This window comes from Cricetulus griseus, assembly GCF_003668045.3.
Source record: "Cricetulus griseus strain 17A/GY chromosome 1 unlocalized genomic scaffold, alternate assembly CriGri-PICRH-1.0 chr1_1, whole genome shotgun sequence".
In the NCBI taxonomy this organism is placed as follows: Eukaryota; Metazoa; Chordata; class Mammalia; order Rodentia; family Cricetidae; genus Cricetulus; species Cricetulus griseus.
In genome coordinates this window covers 170,735,541-170,752,630 of record NW_023276807.1, presented here as the reverse complement: position 1 = coordinate 170,752,630, position 17,090 = coordinate 170,735,541, and the positions used below count along the sequence as shown (strand labels likewise).

General features: G+C 42.8%; 1 protein-coding gene across 1 annotated transcript in view; it reads left to right on the top strand.

Moving 5' to 3' along the window:
- The window catches only part of Cadps (calcium dependent secretion activator), a 451,625-nt gene that overhangs the window by 98,261 nt on the left and 336,274 nt on the right, over window positions 1–17,090 (top strand). The window contains 1 exon segment of the mRNA XM_035452903.1: window positions 10,765–11,097. Within this exon segment, the coding sequence (XP_035308794.1) occupies window positions 10,765–11,097 (333 nt within the window).

The window sequence follows — 17,090 nt, the reverse complement described above, 5'->3', positions numbered from 1 at the left end:
ACTGAGGCTTGGAAAGAACAAACTACTCAATGCCATGCAGCTGTTAACATGTTGGAACCAAGACTTTAAGTCTGAGCCTTAGACCATTTCCAATGTATGGCAGCACCTCCTAGCTCCCTGCAACACTTTCCTCCTTCCTTCTATTGGAATGGTGCTGGTAGTATCTCTTCTGGAGGTTCAGACACTTCCCAGAATTCTTGCCTCCTAAGAAAGGCTGTCAAGGAGAGAGTGTATCTTCAGTGAACATCTCAGGTAACTTTACCTGAGAACCACTTTACCATTGAACCTCTGGAGTTTTTCTCAACAAACTGGACATTTAGTTCCACAAGAATTATCTGTGACTTTTATAAGCATTCTTCCACCAAGCATATTCTGCCTATCATGTGTGTATTACTCAGGATATGACCATAACAAACCCCCAATGGACAATATTTTCCTAATATGTATGTGTTACAATGTGATTGCTAAGTTACTGCCAAGCACTTCACTTTATAAAGTACACTGTCAACATGAACCATGTAAAAGTCATGTGGGTTTGTAATTCCATGCCCATGGTGGCTTACTGATTGTCAGAACAGATGACAATCCTTGCTGGAGTCCAGCTCCAACAGGTCAGAGAAATAGAACAGAGGTAGAGTTGGCAACTATTAAACACACAGGAGCCTTACCTGAGGGGCAAAGCTTAATTCTCTCTGTATTTATTTTTCTCTTAAGCCTTTTATACCACCTAAGACAAAAGTTGCTATGCAAGCAGAAAATCACCTCCCAACCACAAGTTACATATTTTGCAAAACAAATTAAAATCTTTACACGGGAAGAAATCACATTATGATCACTTATTTTCAGAAGCTCATGTGTATTTAAACATTTTCCTTTGTATTATTTTTCCTACCATAACATCTTCACCCAAAGCAACGATTCTTAACAAAGTTTTAAGCAAGCCAAGTATATTTCAGCCAGTGCCTTTGTACTGGTACGCAGCTGCTTGCTGTTTCAGTATAGCGGATTCCTATTTATTTCTACTCTAAAGACCTTAGTCTAGCTAGCCATCTATTTTTCTTTCCTCATTACACACAAGAGAGTCATTTAATTTCCTTCCATAACTATGTTTTTTAAAGGTACACACCATAACCTGTGGTTGATTCTGTAAGATACATGACCAAGGAACACAGGCCTAACCTAGCGGGTAGGGATATAATTGCTTTCTTTGATCATCAGCCTGTTTTTCCACTGGTAGAATTCATGGGTCCATAATGCATGAAATGTCCTCTTATTTTTGTTAGTTTCCACCAAGGCAGCAGCCTGCCTCAGATGCTGAAGCAGTTACAACCTCACCTGTCACCAGGTCCTTTCCACCCTCAACCATGTGACAAGTGTACCTCTTAAAAGTGCCTATCAGGCACAGCTCGCTCTTGCCTCTTCTTTCCTCTCTTGCTTATCGTGTCGTTCTTGCCTCTTGCCTCTTCCCTGTTCTCTGCCTGTCTGTCTAACTCTCTCATGTCCCCACTCCAAGACTGACTTTCGTTCTTTCACTCTCTTCATCCCTAATAAACCTCTTGCACTGACTTCATTGCACATGAAGTATTCATGTACAGGCATACCTTGGCAGGGCCCACCTAAAGGCATCCACTTTGCCTTTCTTTTCATTACAGTTGTCATTTTCCATCCTTGGCAAATCTCACATCTCTAAGCATTGTTCCTCTATAAAAATCATCTTCATTATGATCTGCATGTAACTTGCACAGTGAAGAGTGGAGTTTTCCCATGAAACAATCACATTATGCTAGACAAAGTGGGATTCCTTCACATAATAATCATACCATGACAAATACAGTAGGAGCACAATAGCAGCAAGCAGGAAAAGGCACAGCAGAAGCAAAGGGCATTCTGGAGACACCCACCTGGGACTTTGCCTCTCTGGGGGTGCACTTGCTATAGCAATGCTATCAGTGAGTTGCACTCCATAATCTGCATTGCTGACTGCAGCTGCTCCAACATGGCCACTCCCCAACCCTAAGAAACTAATTCATAAACATCCTAGTATGTGGGCACCATGCCATCATTAGCGCACAATAATCATGACAGACTGGTAAGTACAGAGAAGTAAATATAAATAAATTTAACACAATCATTTCCGTATGGGGTTACTTCCTGTGTGTTCTCTCCACTTCCCCCCCCTCTTCCCTTCCTCCTTCCCTTTCTCCCTCTCTAGATAGGTTACTGTTAAGTGCATGCAGACAGCCCACCAGTCAATTCCATCTATGTGCTTTGAATAGAATTGGTACCTTGGTACAGAACCTGGAAAGTTGCAACACTTTCCTTCCTAGTTAGAATTTCCCTCCTATCATGGAGAGAGTGGAGTAATTTTGTAGTGAGCTCTTGTGAGCCACATGTTATTCCCTGGCTTGCTAGGTAGTGTTTACTAATAAGTTTAGTGCCATAGATTCCTTTGATGTACTGAGTTCATAATGAGGTTTCTGCATAGAGGTATTCTAGAAGTTGAGGCCACTTTTATATATGACCCAATCTAAACCCTTTATTTTAAATGTTACAAGGAATACCCACCATTGCCAGTGATCGTCCATCTTGTAGCTTTATTTTAAATGATACAAGCCTTCAGTTGTAGAAATGAGATTTGGAATCTCAGTCATGTATGGCTTTGAATAGCTTGAATATATCTAACAAAGTATTTTGCACAGACACTGCCTGGAAATGAAATTGATCCCCTCTGTCCCTAGATTCTGAAAGCCAGTGGGAGAGAAATGAGTGAATGCTTGTCAGGACTGGCAGCCCCTCCTCATGTTTATGTTCATCTGCTGGAGTTTATAAATCTGTATACTGTAAATCCTAATTAGGATGCTCATTTGACTAATGATGCAAATTAAAAGAAAGTGTCATTTCTATTAATTAAATTTGAAGATTAATCAGCAGCAGCATGCTAATGAGTCTTTGGAAGTTATGAGATCCATAGTGATTTGTTATTTTCCTTGATAGTGGCTAGTTTTATACAGAAGACCTCCTTATGGGTCTGGTAAGAACACAGGGATAGAGAATGCTTGAATCTTTCCTGTTAGGATTTGAGTAGCACAGGAAAGAATGTAGGGATTAGAGAACCAGCTGCTGTCTTCATTACTGAGGGTTTAGGGAGCCTTATATTCAAGTTTCTGGAAAGTCTAATCCGCTAAAAGGGAGGTGAGAGATCAGGATTAGTACTGTGCCTGCCATACCTCCCAGGAGGTGACACATCATTTCCTCCTTTTTCTTCCCTGGGCTGTGAAGAACTCTCTTCCCTACCCTACTCAAAGATCATGTGCACCCCTGCTAACCTAGACCTCTGCCAGGACTTTGTGTTGCAAATGACCTGCAGCTAACTCAAACTTGTTTAAACTGAAGGGGATTTTCTCAAGAAACAAATTCCAGGGTTAGGGCTAGCCTTAGCCATGGTTGCATTCAGAGATGCCAATAATGTGCATTCTCCCTCCATCCTTCTGCAGGCTTTGTCTTGCATTCTCTGTGCATAGGTGTTGCTGGAGTTTCTTGTCCCACCAGGTCCCACAGCCACTTCTCAGCCCCAAATAAGCACACAGAGGTTATATTAATTATGAAACTGTTGGCCAATGGCTAGGGCTTCTTATTGGCTAGCTCTGTCTTAATTATTAACCCATTTCTATAAATCTATGTATAATAAGTGGTCTTGGCTTAACAGAGAAGGATATGGACCTGTTACTCCTTCCTCTGGTACATGGCATCCCTTTACAGTGCCTGTCTCCCAGCCTTCTCCTAGTCTCCTAGCCCTGCTTTTCTTCCTGCCTCTACTGGCTATTGGCCAAACAGTGTTTTATTCATCAACAAATAAGAGAAACATATATACAGAAGGACATCCCCCATCATATAGGGAAAACTAGGTCTTCCCACCAGTTTAGTAACCTCAGGGACAAGGGAACACACTTCTTTGCTGACAGCTCTAGCAAAGGCCCAGGGACTTTTTCACAGTGGGTGTGGCTGAATTAACCTGACTTCAAGGTTCAAGACCAGGGCCACCTCTGGAACCTGAGTTTAAGTTAAGCTTGTTTCAAGCAAAGTATTGTGATTTCCCAGTGGAAAATTGGGAGTTGCTATTGTAATTTTGTTAGAATTGTGTGACTGTGTTCTCAGAAAAGCAAATAACCACAAGCAAACCTTCTTTCAACTCCACTCTCATTCTCTTTCTTTGCCCTATCTCCCCTTGGTTTTATTCTTTCTCTCTCTTCCCTCTTTTCATTTTCTTTCTCTTTCTCTCTCTTCCTGTCTCTCTCCTTTCCCCTCTCCATCTCTCTCTCCCCTGTGTTTGCAAGTACACACCTGAGCATATGTGTATGTGTACACTCTCACACATACATCCTCAACCCCACCATACCATTTCTTCCTATTTCAACCTACCAATAGCAATGGCATGACATTTTAAAGAACTTGTCCTCAAAGATTCTGAGAGTACTAAGTAGAGAAGTCAGTCATCATTTGCTAAGGGATGAATTGTATATGACAGTAGTAAGGAGCCAATATGTGGAAAGGAAAAGGGATGGGAAGCACTATCCTCTATCCACTATTTGCTCATCCAGCCCACTCTGACCCAAACCAGCCATTATTAGATTTGAGGGAAAAGGGGGAGGGGCACAGAGAGAACCCAAGATTTCCAATGGCTGTGCTGAGCACACAGATTTATTTTGTTCCTTTCTAGTGGCTCTGATTGCCAGGAAAAAACAAACAGGCTGTAGATTTTAGTCCTTTAATCACTTGAATTTTGACTATGAAGTCTGAGGGCTACAGTAGAACCTCTCAGGTGTGATCCAATCATTGCATCCTTTTCACATCCATGTGGTCCTCAGGCCAGCCATGAAGGCACTATCAGGATGCCCAATTGTTAAAGGTCTCATAAGTTTGAGACTTAATCTCTTCATCTACAAAAATATTTTGTGGGTGTGTGTGTGTGTGTGTGTGTGTGTGTGTGTGTGTGTGTGTGTGTTTGCTCATGCCACAGAGCATATGTAGCAGTCAGAGGACAATTTACCAGGAACCTGTTTCTCTCCTCTTACATTATTTTTGAGGCAGGGTCTCCCTTGTTGTTTCTGCTATAGATTAGTTTTTATAATTGTTTTTATTTTATGTGCATTGATGCTTTGCCTGCATATATGTCTGTGTGAGGATGCAGGATTCCTGAAACTAGAGTTACAGACAGTTGTGAGCTTCCCTGTGGGTCCTGGAAATTAAACCCAGGTCCTTGGGAAGAGCAGCCAGTGCTCTTAACCACCAAGGCATCTCTATAGCCTCCTCTGCTATAGAGTTTTATGTGTTCAAGGGATTGGATGTCAGGCTTGTGCTGCAAATTCTTATACCTACTAGTCCATCACCTTAGTCAAGAATAACTTACTTTTTTGGAAGAGGAAAAGATCTTCTCTAGCCTCAGTCTGCCAGCCAGAAAGTGGGAGCTTATGCAACTTCCCATTGCAACAGGCACATCTGTTAGGTATAAATGTGCTCATATATAAAACAATCTGGAGGTTGCCTAGCAATCACTTGGGAAGGCAGGGCTAATGCCATCATGTATTTGCAAATCTTCCACCTCTCCATGAGGCCTGTCTGGAGACCACAGAGGACCAGGAAAGGTTTATGGATGTCCTGTATAGAACTATTTCTGAGGTTGAAGTGTCATTTCACAGCCACTAAGAAAGGAAAACAAATATAAATAGTACAAAGAGTTAAGGTAGTTATTCATACAAGCTGATGCCAGCCTGGGCCGCACTTCTCTTTTGACAGACCAGGAAGCCAAGGAAATTACTTTCCGGCTAGTGTCCACAGCCTTCCTTCCCACACTGATGTACCCTTGTCTCCTGCAGGGACTGAAATCACATCTACTTCTAAACTGATAGACTACTTCCGTTTCAGAGTCCTCTTAGCTCTATCCTCATCAAAGATGGAAGGCTACATTGCCATGTATTAGTGAAAGACAATGAGGTGAAAAGGAGTTAAGGGACTTCTAAAGCCACCACAATGGGTTTAGCATATACTGAGTGACTACTCTGTTCAAGGAAGGGACCAGAAGAGGCACATCCAGAATATACTGTTACTATCCTGTCTTCTCCTGGCTATGGCTTCTGAAGACCATTGGGTCCTAACTCACTTGTTTGGAGGTCCATATATATGTCTGCCAACTCCCATTTTCCTATTTCACCCACATGTAATCTGGTGAATCGGCAGGGTTTATGCCCGAAAGTCTGTGCTGTTCTCATCATTGCACTCCAGCAACTATGTTTCAGGTATCAGCTGTGTGCTAGACAGTATTTTAAGTACTAAAAAACAATTTATAACCAAAGCAAGGAGTTTTTGAGATGGCTTAGTTGATAAAACACTTCCCATGCAAGTTATGATATGAGTTTGGATCCTTAGGACCATGTAGGAAAAAATGTCTACAGTAGCATATGACTGTAATCACAGTATTCTAGGACAAGACAGGAGATGGAGAAAGGAGAACCCCCCAGAAACTCCTGTGTCAGCTAGCCTCATGTAGGCAGCAGTGAACAAGAGACCTTGTCTCAAACAAGGTAGAAGGTAAGGACCAAAACCTGAGGTTATCTTCTGACCTCTTTAGGAACACAGTAGCACTTATGAATACACACACACACACACACACACACACACACACACACACACACACACACACACACACACACACACACACACGCACGCACATGGGAGTTAAAAATGAAGAGTAAGATAAAGATATTTACCAAATAGTCATAAAATCCTGATGAGTGGAAGCTAGGGGGAAATGGTCTGGGGAAAATAAATGTGATGGCAAGAGTTTAATTGGGATACCCTTGGTTTATGGGACACTGGCAGGGACAGTTGAGGGCAGGGTGAGGGTGGGGTCATGGCTCCATTGTTGAATATTTCTAAACTTCTCATGATCATTAGAGCTGACAACAAAGAATAAGACCCTTTTGTTTATGCCACCACCGCTCTTTACCTGTCCCCTCTAAGGACCTCTCAGTTGTCTCCTTCTACTCTGTGCCATGTCCTAATGCAGGCCAGTGGCTGTATGACTTATGCCCTGGCTTCTGGATATGTAGCCTTTCCTGTTCATCTCATGCCAGCACTCTCCAACATCTCATTGCCATTGCAGACACCCAATTCTCCCTGTTTCTTCAGACACTTGGCATTGTTACATGAATTATTCCTTCAGCCTGAAATACCTATGTCCTCTCTGTTCTTACCAACTCAGAGTTGTTTACCTCTGGAAGGTTTTCATGACTACCATAGACTCCTGCACAGGCAACCCTACCTGCTGGGCTCTCCTTGACCACCATAAACTCCTGCATAGACACCCCTGACTGCTGAATTCTCATTGACCACTGTAGACTCCCACATAGGTGCCCCTGTCTGCTGGGCTCTATGTTGTCAGTGATCATTCCAGATTGTGATTATTTTGTATGAGATTATTAGGATGATTTCTGTTGCACTGCATGAGTGCTCAGTCTGTGCCTTTCTACTATTGTATCCTCGGCACCTAGTACAGTGAGTCCTACCCAGTAAGCACTCAGAGAAAGAACTAAATGGTTCATGAGGACATTGTAGCTGTAAGGATAGTTCTAAGACTTCATAATTCAATTTTCTCAGCATACAGTTGTGAAATTGGAAAATCAGAGAGGGAGGGTGATTTAGCCCTTGTGACACAGCATCTTGGTTTTGCATTCTCATTTCCAATCCTGCATTATCTTCCTAAAGATGTCTCTGTTTTCTACAGCATTACTAGTCTTCTGTATATATATACACATGCTTTCTGTCTCTCCCTCCCCTCCTCTCTACCTCTACCCATCCCTCTTTCCCTCATAGACCTCAGATATCTTCCTCAGTACCTCTCTAACTTAATTCTTGAGACATGATCTCTCATTGAACATAGAACATGCACATTTGGTCAGCCTGGCTACCAGCCAGTGAGCTTCAGGGTTCACCCTATCTTCACCTTGCCAGTTCTGGAAATATAGTCATAAATTACCATGCCCAGCTTTTTTACATGGCTGGAATGGTCAAAATCAAGTCCTCATGCTTGCCTACCAAGTGCTTTATGGGCTGAGCTATCTCCCTAGCTCCCTATTCTTTGAGACCAAGCCCTATAGCTGGACTCACAACATGTTTGGTTAAACAAATTCTCATTAAGCAGACTAGGTTCCACTAGAAACTCTATAGCTCATGAAGTCTGGGTCATACCTGAAATGTATTTGAAATATTTCCTCTAGTTGACTTAAACATTAACTCTCTAATATAGTTGAGCTCTAGATTCCAGGCAGTCAGAACATGTCGGGAAATCAAACCCTCAGCCCTCTTTCCTAAATCACTTCATTAAGTCAGCAATAAACGGAAGCCACATTGTTAACAGTTTATTTGTGCACTCTCATAATGCACAAATCTGCCTCCTTCCCTACCAAGACCCTGGGTGATGCCCTCAGAGACTACAGTGCCGGTGATGGCAGCTGGCAGGGGATGAATGTTTGCGCATCCTCTGCAGGAACTTTTTGCACCTTCTGGGGCGTGACCAGGACACAGCTCCAGAGTGTCAGTTATTTTCCTCTCTGGGAAGCAGTAGCAGCAGTACCTTGTAATGCACTCCATAACCGTGTGTGTGCTTCCAAGTATGGGCAGTGGAGCAAGAGAAAACTAGTGAGTGGCACCCCCCTGGGACTCAGGCAGCAAAGCTGGAAGGTCGTCTGCTTTGTGGAAGAGCCCCAAAAGGAAGGAGGAAGCAGAGTGAAGGTGAAGACCACCTGGAGACTGAGGAGATAGTTTTGAGGGACAAGCATGAGAACCTGACTTCAAATCCTCAGAACCCACATCAAAAGCTGAGTATAGTTATGCATGCTTCTGTAACCTCAGTCACTACAGGAATGGTGGAAACCACAGCAATACTGGGCCTGCTGGCTACCAGCCTAATTCCAGGTTACACGAGGGACTCTGTCTCAAGGAATAGTTTGGAACGTGATCATTCATGACACTGAATATCCTGCATGGGCTCTAAGTATGCACTAGAGTGGGTACTCATACATACCTGTGCATGTCCACCACATACTCCCTCCCCCACTCTTCCTCTCTCTCTTTATCACCATGTTTCTGTGACTACACACTTGAAGCAGGCAGTGGTAGTTATGATGGCCAAGTCACCACCCCTCTGTGGAGCCTTGGTTCCCCATCTACACTCATGCATGCCCAACTTATGGCCCACACATCATATGTGAGTGAGGACAGCTATAAAGACATTCCAACACAGAGTCATAAACTTACTGAAAACTATGAATTCAGGGGATTTATTTTCTTTTTGGAACTTGACTATACAGTTCTTGAGCATTTGTATATGATAACATCATGTCACAATGGCAAAAGGTTGGGTGCACTTTCCAGAGTAGACTGAACCTAACAGCTACATTATTTTTAGTTCACTTTCAGAGCACCATGCACTATCCAGAGACCGGAGATAATTTGAGGAGCATGGATACACTCCTTATACATGTAGAATTGCATGTCACTCAAGGACACAGAAAATTAACACATATTTTCCTGATACTTAATTCCAGTTATGATAAGTATCCTTTAGAGAATAAATGAGATGCATGTAGTGGTTAACATTTAAGTACTGTACGCTAGATACTTAATGACAATAATAACAGCCCCTGTGGCATTTAGGGATCCAGGCACCGTTGTAAGTGCTCTTTTCAAAATGACTCATTTAATTAAAACACCTGTATAGAGTCGGTTATTGCTCTATTTTATAGACAGGGCACTAAAGTTTCGAAGGGGTTCACTTAGCACAGTTCACACAGCCACTGAGCAGCAGAGGCAGAGGAAGCCCTACCCAGTCAAAGCACAGCCTCTGTTCTCTATGAACCTGGCATGAGCTCAATCCTGTGGCCACCGGGTAAGCTCAGTAGTTCTCCCTTCTGTTGTGGTCTCAACTTTCACCGCTTTATTCAGACTGAAGGTATTAAATGAAAAATCCCAGAGCTAAGCAATTCACACACTTTAAATAGCTCTTAGTATAATGTATTGCTATAATTGTTTTCTCACTGGAGTTGGTGCTAGTCTTTTCCAGGCTTATAGATTAAACTTTATCAAAGCAGAACAAACAACACAGTGCAAGTAAGGTGTGATAACGTCTGTGGTTTCAGGCCTTCAGTGAGGGTCATAGGATAAACCTTCACATAATGGGAGCTACTGTACTATTATTTTACTGTTGCTTTAAGATGGGTTAGTATTTTTTCCTTGTGTAAGAAGGGACTTTGAGAGCCCAACCCATGTGAAGGGATGCACTCTCAGCCTGGACACATTGGCGAGGGCTTAGGCCCGGCCCAGGATGATGTGGTGGACTTTGGGGAGCCCCTGTTGAGGGCTCTACCCTGCCTGGGGAGTGGAGGGTGGATGGGGTGGGGGGGCAGGTGGAGAGTTGGGGAGGAGGGTTGGGGGGTGGTTGGGGGGAGGAGAGGGAGAGGGAGAAGGAATTGACATGTGAAGCAAACTTGTTCCTAATTTGAACTAATAAAAAGATTAATTACAAAAAAAAAAAAAAAAAGATTGGGGCATAAGAAAGCATACAAGGGACTTGTTTGAAATCACACAGCAAGGACCTGGTCAGTGAAAATGACCTACACTGGTACATTCTATGATACATGTGAAAGGTACAGTCATTGGCACTGGCCCCTTCTTGGCTGACCCCATCTTTCTTGGCCCTCTCTTGCTCAGGTGTTTCTCAAGAGTGACCGTGTGGCCCGCATGGTGCAGAGTGGTGGTTGCTCAGCCAATGACTCTCGGGAGGTCTTCAAGAAACACATTGAGAAGAGGGTTCGCAGCCTTCCTGAGATTGACGGGCTCAGCAAGGAGACGGTGCTGAGCTCCTGGATGGCCAAGTTTGACGCCATCTATCGTGGTGAGGAGGACCCCAGGAAGCAACAAGCCCGGATGACAGCCAGTGCAGCTTCTGAGTTGATTCTGAGCAAGGAACAACTCTATGAGATGTTCCAGAACATCCTTGGTATCAAGAAGTTTGAACATCAACTCCTGTATAATGCCTGTCAGGTAGGTGCCTCTTCCTTGAGCCTTGAGCTATGGGTCAAGCAGACCCAATATGACTTTTCTGGGTCACTTTTTGATGGAAAAACATTAAAGATAATATTTTATACATGTGCTGATGAAAGATTGACTTTGTTGAAGACTAGATTATAATTGTGGTTTTATAAGACGTTCAAAGACCCTGAAATATTCATGTGAGCCTTCAACTGGCTCCTGGTCTCATGGATCCTAGGACTGGCCTCATTGTGGCTAGGTTGGGGTAAGTAGGCCCTATGAGAATGGACCTTAGAGTAAAAAAGAGCTAACAATCTACAGTATGACTTTATTACAAAGTTAGTTCTGTCCGAAAGTGGGTAGATTGTTCAGGATGAGACATTACTGTATCTCCAGCTAAGAAGAGAGCTAGTAGACCCAAAGCCTGGGTGTCCAGTATGATTGGCACAGAAATGCTGCTCAAGTTTGAGTTGAATCATAGCTCAATTCAGTCACATCATGAATTTCTGAGTGCATCAGAGTGAGAGATGGACCTTGGGTTCTGCTCAATATTACTCCACATAGGCCTGCATTTCCCCCTGGATGGAGGCTCAGAGAACACACTATGGGAGACTATGATTTCATACACACCCATCTGGTGCTATCTATTCCCTCAGCAAATATTCACATGATTTTGAGCTATTCTCTGTGTGATACTTGACAGCATGTTTAAAACGCATATTACAGTTATAGCCCCAGAGAGTTTTAACCTGCTGCCAGCCCAGGAATTTGAGTTTCAAACAAAGACATCTCTTCCAGGTAACTATGTTGTACCATTCCCCACTGAGAGCAGTCAGAATATAGTAACCTTGCTCTGGTTCTTCTGGATCAACACTAAGCCCTGCACAGGTTAAAGGGAAACCCTGTAATGGATTAGCCAAGGCCTTGCTGTGCTCAGACTTGCAGAACCTGAGGAAACTCTCTTCTGACCTCTCACTAGTTTTGAGGCCTTGGGTTTGGGGACCCCCTCCATGTTGATTTAAAATTATACAGAGTTAAACATTGATTGAACCTTATGATGGTATGCATTTCATGCATCAAGAGTTAAAGAACACATCCTCTTTTTTATTTGAATTAGAAACAAGATTGTTTTACATGTCAATCCCACGTCCCTCTCCCTCCCCTCCTCCCCTACCACCACCCCCACAACTTAAACCCTACCTATCACATATCCTTTCTGCTCCCCCAGAGGGTGAGGCCTTCCATGGGGGGTCATACAGTCTATCATATCCTTTGGGATAGGACCTAGGCACACCCCTGTCTGTCTTGGCTCAAGGAGTATCCCTGTATGTGGATTGGGCTCCCAAAGTCCACATCTATGCTAGTGATAAGTACTGAACAGGAGGTCCCATAGATTTCCGAGTTCTCCTCACTGAAATCCATGTTTCTGGGGTCTGGATCAGTCCCATGCTGGTATCCCAGCTAACAGTCTGGGGGAACACATCCCATTTTAAAGTCTGCATTAGCTATTGCAAGGTCAAAAATGGTACTCTCAAAGCAGCCATGCACTTAGCCTTGTTTTTTATGGACAGAAGGAAGGGAGCAGTAGAGAGTTGATGGTGCTTATCTTTAGGAGAAACATGGGGTTTGGTTTTTACATTTCCCATTTGTACTTTTCTACATTTCTAAACTGTCTGGAGTATATATCTGTTTTATAGATAGAAACAAATAACAAACATGTTGGCAAATAAGTGGTGAAAACAACAGGAAGAGGAGAAAATGACCTTCTGAACCATTTCTAGTCTTCAGCTGTTAATACTGAGTCTTCGTTCCCTTGCCATTTCCAAGGTTTTCCTGTGTGACTATTTGTTATTTCTTATTATATCTACTCAAATTCACTTTCTTTCTTAGCTCATCTTTACCTTACGGAGTAATACATGTGAAGCTCCAACTTTGATGTTCTAGTTTTTCTTCTTTAAAAATATGCTGATGGAAGTGAAACACAGCTATTAAAATAGAAACCCATCACCACTAAGCCCTCTTAGGTCATTTCACAGCACTGGGGATGAGCAAGACCAGCCAGTGCTCTGACATATTGAGAGTGGGGGACAGTCTCTAATGCCACCCCACCAAAATAATGCCACATTGACTACAGCAGCTTCCACTTAATGTATCCCTGAGCTTTCCACAAGGGATGGATAATATTTACCCTCTCCCCCACTGCCTGGTAGGGTACATAGGCTTCGCAGAGTGAACACTGGACTTCTCCGAGCCCTGGGTACCAAGAGTCTCAGATGAACAATTCATACCCCCTGTTTCTCAGAGTGCACTTCACTTTGCAAAACACTGCCAGTACTTGAGAGGGAGGATATGGAATTGAGTTGATTTCATCCTCAACCCAGCGACATTTTTTTGTTGTTTAATTGTCCATGCCTTTGTGCCTTACAAGACAAGTAATTCCTAGGTGCTTCCAAAGGAGAAAGTTTATGTAGCATTTTCCTCATGTGCACAGCACTTCTCAGGGAAAGCTGCCATCTGCTTTCAGGAGCTGATTTTTGTTCCGGGGATGTCCCTCTCTGAGAAGCTGCTAGTGACTGTCAGTCTCCTCTTAAAGGAGAGATGCAATTTATGAAAGAGTAATTATATCAATTCTGAATCAGATGTCTATTGTAGCATGTGCTGTCTGTCAAAACACAAGAACAAAGTGGGGAGCCATCCCAAATCTCTCTATTTGCATATGGAATTGTTTAATGGTCCATTTTGTGTGAGAATGTGTGGATTGATCTCAGAAAAAATTGCTCATACCCCATCTAATACCATTGTAAAAGCATTGACAACCCATTATGATGTCAGTATTGCTTTCACTTTTCATAGTGCTAGGGAAACACCCACCCAATCATTTCTGTTGGATTCCTACACTAATTCACAAACCTATCTCTCTTGAGAACAATTGTGTCATTCAGGAAATGAAACGAAGACTGTCCTACTGCTCCTTCATGAAATCCAGGGTTGGGACTGGTCATAATGACATAGTCCTGAAAGTATTTTGTAGATACAAACACCCTCCCCTTTCTCTCATTTGTTATTTTATTGCCAGTTGATCAGCCTTTTGTTATACTTGTGTTTAACATTACAAGTTATTATTAATTCCATCATCCTAAAGTGTGTGAACATTTCTCTTGAAAAGCACATTGTAGGGTCTAGTGAGATGACTCCATCTTACAGTGCTTCCTAAAGAAGCATGCAAACTAACCCAGTATGAGTGTAAGGAAAGCAAGGTGGTATGCAATTGTACTCTAGCCCTGAGCAGGTGGAGACAGGAGGATCCCTGGAGCTCACTGGCAAACCAATATAGCCTAAGTTTTGATTCCCAAGTCCTCAGAGAGACCTTGTCTCAACTAACAAGGTAGAGAGCACCTGAGAAACAACACCAAAGTTTACCTCTGACCCCTGCATATGGACATACCCACACAAACATGTACCCATAAACACTCAGGCATGAAATCAATCTCTCTGCCTCTCTCTCACACACACACACTTGCACACTCTCTTGCACACACACATTCTCTTACACATGCACACTCATTCTCTCTTACATATGTGTGCATGAACAGGCACACACACACACACACACACACACACACACACATACATGTTCACATAATAAGAAGAAAAATACCATAGAGTTATGTGCCTGTGTTTTAGAAGAAACAATGGTACACTCTTACACGTGCACTGATGTTGAAGGGATATGGGTGATAGGAAAGATGTTTCCTTTGGTTTCAGTTCTTTGAAAAGTGCCATACCGATCATATGTTAACAGTGGAACCACCAACAGCCCCTTCTTACTTTCTCCAGAGCCAGTGTCTGTGCCGGGTGGGAAGTGTGGAACCAGTGTCTGTGCCCAATGGGCAGTGTGAAGCCAGAGTCTGTGCCCAGTGGGCAGTGTGAATGAAATGAATGTTCCCACTCTCAGGAGATGACATTGGCCACCTGTAAATTTCTAGAATATTTTCAGATAAACCTAGAAGACTCATAGAATGTGATTTCTCATTCTATAAATACCTTTGTATTTCTAATACTGAGTTCTTCATCACTATAAAATTCTAATTCTCTTAACATTTCATTTCCTTCAAACCACCATGCCTTTGATGGTGAAGTTTATCTTATTGCTATCTACCTTGGACTTGATGAACACTTTGCAGCTTTTCACATAGTTTATTAGACTCTGAAGAGAAACCTTAAATTATTAGGCTTTCAGCTGTGACCCAGATTGCTGGCTTGTATCATACCTCATTACAGAGCCCTTAACCGCCACATAACTGCATAGCTTCTTCCTGGGTCACAAGTTCCAAAAGATGTGTTGACTGAAAATTTGCTTCTTGGTTTTAACTCTATTTCTTAATTGCTATTTTTAACCCTCTAACTATGATAAAGTTCTTTGTGTATATATATGGTCTTACCATAAATATTTGTTGAGATAGTTTAAAATCTTGGACTAGGCTATTGTAATGGTAGTTTAGTAATGCTATTTAGAAATATACTTTTATTACTTATTGCCTGAACAGACTTTAAAAGCATTGGATTGTGAAGCCAGCATAATATGTTTCTTTGTTTGGTTTTCCTTTTTATTTAAATTAGAAACAAGCTTGTTTTACATGTCAATCCCAGTTTCCTCTCCTTCCCTTCCTCCCCTGTCCCCCACCGGCCCCCTATCCCATGCCCTTTCTGCTCCCCAGGGAGGGTGAGGTCTTCCATGGGGGAATCTTCAAAGTCTGTCATTCATTTGGAGCAGGGCCTAGACCCTCCCCCATGTGTCTAGGCTGACAGAGTATCCCTCTATGTGGAGTAGGCTCCCAAAGTCCATTCATGTACAAGGGATAAATACTGATCCACTACCAGAGGCCCCATAGATTAACCAGACCTCCAAACTGACATCCAAGTTCAGGGGTCTGGAACAGTCCCATGCTGGTTTCCCAGCTATCACTCTGGGTTCTATGAGCTTCCCCTTGTTCAGGTCAGTTGTTTCTGTGGGTATCTCCAACCTGGTCTTGATCCCTTTGCTCATCACTCCTCCCTCTCTGCAAATAGATTCCAGAGTTCAGCTCAGTGTTTAGCTGTGGGTGTCTGCTTCTCCTTCCATCAGCTACTGGATGGAGGCTCTAGAATGGCATATAAGGTAGACATCAATCTCATTATCAGGGAAGGGCTTTCAAGGTAGCCTCTTCATTATTGCATAGATTGTTAGTTGGGGGTCAACCTTGTACATCTCTGGACATTTCCTTAGTGCTAGATTTCTCTTTAAACCTATAATGGCTCCCTCTGTTACGATATCTCTGATCTTGCTTGCCTCTATTCTTCCCCTGACTCCATCTCCCTGCTCTCTTATGTCCTCCTCTCCCCTCCTCTTCTCCCCTTCTCTTTCTTCTAGCTCCCTCTTCCCTCCCCCCATGCTCCCAATTAGCTTAGGAGATCTTTTCCCTTTCCCCTTTCCAGGGGAACAATGTATGTCTCTCTTAGGGTCCTCCTTATTTCCTACCTTCACTGGCAGTATGGATTGTAGGCTGCTACTTCTTTGCTCTATGTCTAAAATCCATATATGAGTGAGTACATACCATTTTTATCTTTTTGTGACTGGGTTACCTCACTCATGATGGTTTCTTCCAGTTCCATCCATTTGCCTGAGAATTTCAAGATTCCATTTTTTTTTCTGCTGAGTAGTACTCCATTGTGTAAATGCACCACATTTTCTCCATCCATTCTTCAGTTGAGGGGCATCTAGATTGATTCCAGGTTCTAGCTATTACAAATAATGCTGTGATGAACATCGTTGCACATATGTCCTTGTTGTATGAATGTGTATCTTTTGGGTATATGCCTAAGAGTAGAATTTCTTGATCTTGTGGTAGAGTAATTCCCATTTTACTGAAGAACCGTCATACTGATTTCCAAAGTGGCTGTATGAGTTGGCACTCCCACCAGCAGTGGAGGAATGTTCCCCTTTCTCCACATCTTCTCCTGCATAA